Below are 4,668 nucleotides of genomic sequence, written 5' to 3'. Positions count from 1 at the left end.
CTAATAAGGACCTAAAGTTCCTACGAAACTCTACTGACTGAGCACCCCTACAGTTCCAAATTATAAAATTCGTATGGCTTAACTGGAGTTCATTCTGACTATTACTAGATTCACCTGGACGAATCCTTAGAGTAGGGAGAAATAACATCGCATATTTCCCCACTAGTGGATTTGTTGTTGGTCTCAAACGGAATGAGGTTGCTATCAGATTTTGCGGGCACCTTATGAAGATTTTTCTTTCGAACTCTTCCTTCTGGAAAAAGACTTTTATGCCATCTAGGCATGCATGTATTGGCCTCGTCTCTCTGTTGTAAACGATGGCTATCTAACTCTGCCTGAAAGTTCACATCCTGCTCCTCTAGTTCTATCTGATTGTGATGCTGTGGAGATGAAGAAAGAGGTGGTGGTGTTGGAGAAGGGGGAGTTGCTTGTCCCAAAAGAGGTGTATGAGGTTGTGGATCCCAACAGGGTTGGATCCAAGGGGTGTTTGGAGTAAGGGGAGGATAAAAAGGCATGTGTATTAGACTGGGGTGGAGATGTGTGGGATCCCAGACTGGAGTGGGTAGAGGCAGAGTTTGGTATGGTGCTAGGTGGGGTGCCTGCATCATGGACCAATGATAGCAAGCATAGAGGTCTGTCCCCAACTACATCCCTTCCATCACGATTTGTGCTAAATCTCTAGGATGATTGATCAGGATCGTCACCTCTTGGTGATTCACTTGCATGGTGAAGGTGAGAGTATGGTTGTGCAAGCCTGCCTCCAGCCAAGATGATAGTAGAGTTGGTGAATTTGGTGTTTGTGCCGTGTAGATTATCGTGTTTGGCTCCATTATTAGGTGAGGGGGAGGGTGAGCTGGAGAGCTGGGGTTGTGTTGTAGGCGATGATTCTGCCTTTGGTGAGATCTTGGTCGTCGGAGGTGATTGAGGAAGTTGAAGGGAACATGGTTGATAATGGGAGATTCTGGTAATGGAGGAGTCAAAGTGGGAGGGGATATATTTGGTGACCTAAGTGGAACTGGAGCAATGTCAATGGGTGAAGATGGCGGTTGACTAGATTGACAAGAAGGGGGTGTAATGGACTGGAGGGGAGTAATGGGAGATTCATGATTGCCTATAGCAATAGTAGGTTGAAATGATGGAGGACTTCCTATATTCAAAGGAGGAGGTGGAGTATGTGGTAGTGTAGGTGTATATTTATCGTGTGGAGGTGAAAAAGGTGTGGCTGGGTATGGGGGCATGTTGTGCATGTGAGAAGAGTTGTCGTGTCCAGTTGCATGGGTAGTGATAGGGTTTGATATTTGAGAAGGAGTAGGTTTTGAAGATTGCTCCAATTGGACCGAGTGCTTAGGCACTTGAGTGGTCTTTGAGAACTGGAAATTATTGGGTATTGGGTTTAACAAGGGCATATCCTTTTCAGGTGGATTTTCTACCAAACTATTATACTTATTATTTACTAATACCGGGTTAAGGGTGGGTGGTAGCTTAGAACCATTTAGATTTAGCTTAGTAAAGGGAAGGTTAGTAGGGTTAATAACCCCTTGCTTACCTGACTGCTTTGCCTCCCTTGTCGCTACTGGAAGTAGCACTGGTGGATCATCAGTGTAAGGAGATCTTCGAAGGCTGGATTTCTTTGGAAATTGAACAACTTGCCATGCTCCCTTAGCCGTAGAAGAAATATTGGAAATAGATCGATCATCATCCATGTGATGATCTTGTTGTGACTTATCTGTGTGAGCTTCTACGTTCACAACATAATTGCAAACCCTTTGATTATGACCCATACGGCCACACTTAACACACAGTAAATTTAAACCCTCATAAAGTATGATTTGTTTACGGGTGCCAATGTATAAGTGTGACTTTAGAGGTTGATCAAGTAATACTTCCACACATAACCTAGCATATTGGCCTCTAGTGGTTGAAGCAGTACAAGTTTCCACTAATAATAACCTACCAATTTTCTGGCCTAACTTGTGCAAAATTTGATAATCATAATATTCTGTAGGTAATTCCGGTAGACGTACCCAAATAGCTGAGGTTGTTAATTTTGTTTCAGAAGCCTTAAACATAGGTTACCATTGACAAACAGATAGAAAATGATTTAAAACAAACCAAGGGCCACCCTGCAAGGCATGTAGCTTGTTTTCCTCTTTTTGAAATTTTAATAAAAAGAAGTCTGACCCTAAATCAATTAGAGGAAGATTTTCAGTAGGTTTCCATAGAGCATAAATTTTTTGTCTAAGTATTTGATGCTCAACTTTTCGACCATATACCTTTATGATCACTGCATGTTGCCATGGTTGATATAGCCTAGTTTTTTCTTTAACTGATAAAGGTATAAAAATGGAAGAGTCAGTAGGTGCATCCAACTCATCTGAATTCTCCAAAGGATAAGGAAAGTGTTTTGGAAATATAGTCGGTGCCGAAAAGAAGTTATTAGAGTTTAAAGTTTGAAGATATGTTTTTTGCTGGGGTGATGAGTCTTTGGTTGGATCTTGCATGTCAATATTATATTAATAGGTATGGTAGGATTTGTATTGGGTGAAGAAAGTAGTATGGAATTACTATTTGAGGGTATTAGATCCGGTGGTTCTGGTGGTTTGGGGGGGATGGAGGTGGAGGAGTCGTACCTGTTTAAGGAGGTTATTGGGAGCATTTTTTCTTTTTTAGCAAGTACAAAGTAGCAGCTTGAATGCCAAATACTTGCCACAACAACTTCCCTGTGTTATTTTGAACTTGCGGAACGAAGTTTGGCTTAGATGCCAAAGTAACGAATTGATATAATTTTGGAGTGAGGCTTGGACGTTTGGATGAGCTTGAAAATGCTTCTGCTTTTCACTTTGGTCAAGGACAGAATGTAAAATGGTCCTTCGATCATAAGTGAAGTGTTTATCATTTTAATTGATAAAACTCACAAAAAGTCTTGATAAGACTTTATAATTTGGTCTTTGACACATGTAAAGGTGATTGGTGAATCACCTTAAAACTAATAAAGGGGGCTGCCACGTTCTCTTGGTGTAATTGATTAAATTTGTCCGCTTATTAGTTAACTGGGTAATGTTCTGTTACTCAGTAATTAACCAATTACCCGCATAATTTAAAAATTGCCCCGAATTACTTAAAATTCTATTTATTTTAATATAATTTATGTATACTTTATATATTATACTACCCTGGCCATATGGTACCTTGCATGGTATTAGTTCATAATTATCGGGTATTATCGCTCGATCCGTATTTTATTATAAATTGGCCACTCACAACGAAACTCATTCCCTTTATCCTTCATAACACTTATTTATTGCTTGTTATAAATAGCGTAAGTACGTTAACGTCAAGATGATCTCATCCCCGAGTCTACGTCGGTTAACTGAAAACGAAATTTTACGTACGAAAACGCGAGATGTATTAGAACACTTGTAATATCCTTCAGAAATGTCAACTGACACAAACAATTCATCCATCATATCTTCTTATACTACTTCTATTAACCCCCATAGGGAATATCTGGAACGGGTGCGACCAATTGTATATACCTCTGTTACTATTGAATATAACTCAAAAAGCTTATGTTCCTATGCCTCAATTATAAATGTTGTTAACCTTCATTAACTGGGCGCCTCGTACCCTTCTTCATCATGCTTCTTTTGCCTGTTGAAACTTGTATTTATCTTCTTAATATCTCGTTGTCTTTCACCATAAAGATGGATAGACATTCTTGCCTTAAGGCTTCTTATCAGGAAGCTTACACCTTTCAGTACACCCATGATCTGCTAAAGACCTCACATTTACTTATCGTAGGCATCATACAAAAATCCAATTCCTCTGACTCAGCTCGTCCACAACTATCTCTCTTTCCAACCTTCATTCCGGATATAGGTATCGTTTTATTACGAATAAAAAAAATTCGGAATTTGAATTCTTATAAGGGAGCACTACCACAAGAACTAGAGTAAGAAGAAAGAGTGACAATCCTAAATGCCCTGTAGCCTCCTACTTATAAGTGTGGTGCACGACACACCCATAAACAAGACTCTACTAGACACGGCTTGTAGACTCCCTAGGACAGAACTGCTCTGATACCACCTTTGTCACGCCCCGAACCTGGGGGGCGAGACTGGCACCGAGTGCCTCACCTATCCTTGCGTACTAACTTGCAACTAATGGACTCTGAACATATGATGTCATACTTTCGCCATGGGCCACATTGCATGATAACTGCGAATGCTGACTAAATGTCAATATATAACTGGGCCGACAAGGCCGCATAACTATTAGAGCTGACAAACCAACCAAAAATACATACAAGGTCTGCAAGCCCAACATATTGCACTAACTGACAGGATATGTCTACAAGCCTCTACTGATGGATATACTATGATCGGAACAGCTCCCCGACCTACTCATAACATATATACATATAAATACAAGATGTACATAAGGCTCTACACCCGGAAACTTCAAAAGGCATGGAGCTTACCGATCAAGCTGAACTCGGGAAACACTTATTGAGGAGGCCTACCCGTCTGTCTGTCTGACCTGCATACATGAAATGCAGCGCCCCCAGAAAAGGAATGTCAGTACGAAATAATGTACTGAGTATGTAAGGCAATATACTGAAAGCTGAAACTGAACTGATAATATAATAACTGCAAGTAGCTGGAAGTC

General features: G+C 40.5%; 1 protein-coding gene across 1 annotated transcript; it reads right to left on the bottom strand.

Moving 5' to 3' along the window:
- Positions 1–644: 644 nt before the first annotated feature.
- LOC109218284 (proline-rich extensin-like protein EPR1) lies at positions 645–1,781 on the bottom strand. The gene has a single exon (XM_019382636.1). It carries the CDS (start codon positions 1,779–1,781, stop codon positions 645–647), a length of 1,137 nt encoding a protein of 378 aa, XP_019238181.1.
- Between the last annotated feature and the right edge of the window lie 2,887 nt (positions 1,782–4,668).

The sequence above is a fragment of the Nicotiana attenuata genome, unplaced genomic scaffold, assembly GCF_001879085.1.
Source record: "Nicotiana attenuata strain UT unplaced genomic scaffold, NIATTr2, whole genome shotgun sequence".
NCBI classification, from domain to species: domain Eukaryota; kingdom Viridiplantae; phylum Streptophyta; class Magnoliopsida; order Solanales; family Solanaceae; genus Nicotiana; species Nicotiana attenuata.
This window is presented reverse-complemented; position numbering and strand designations above follow the sequence as displayed.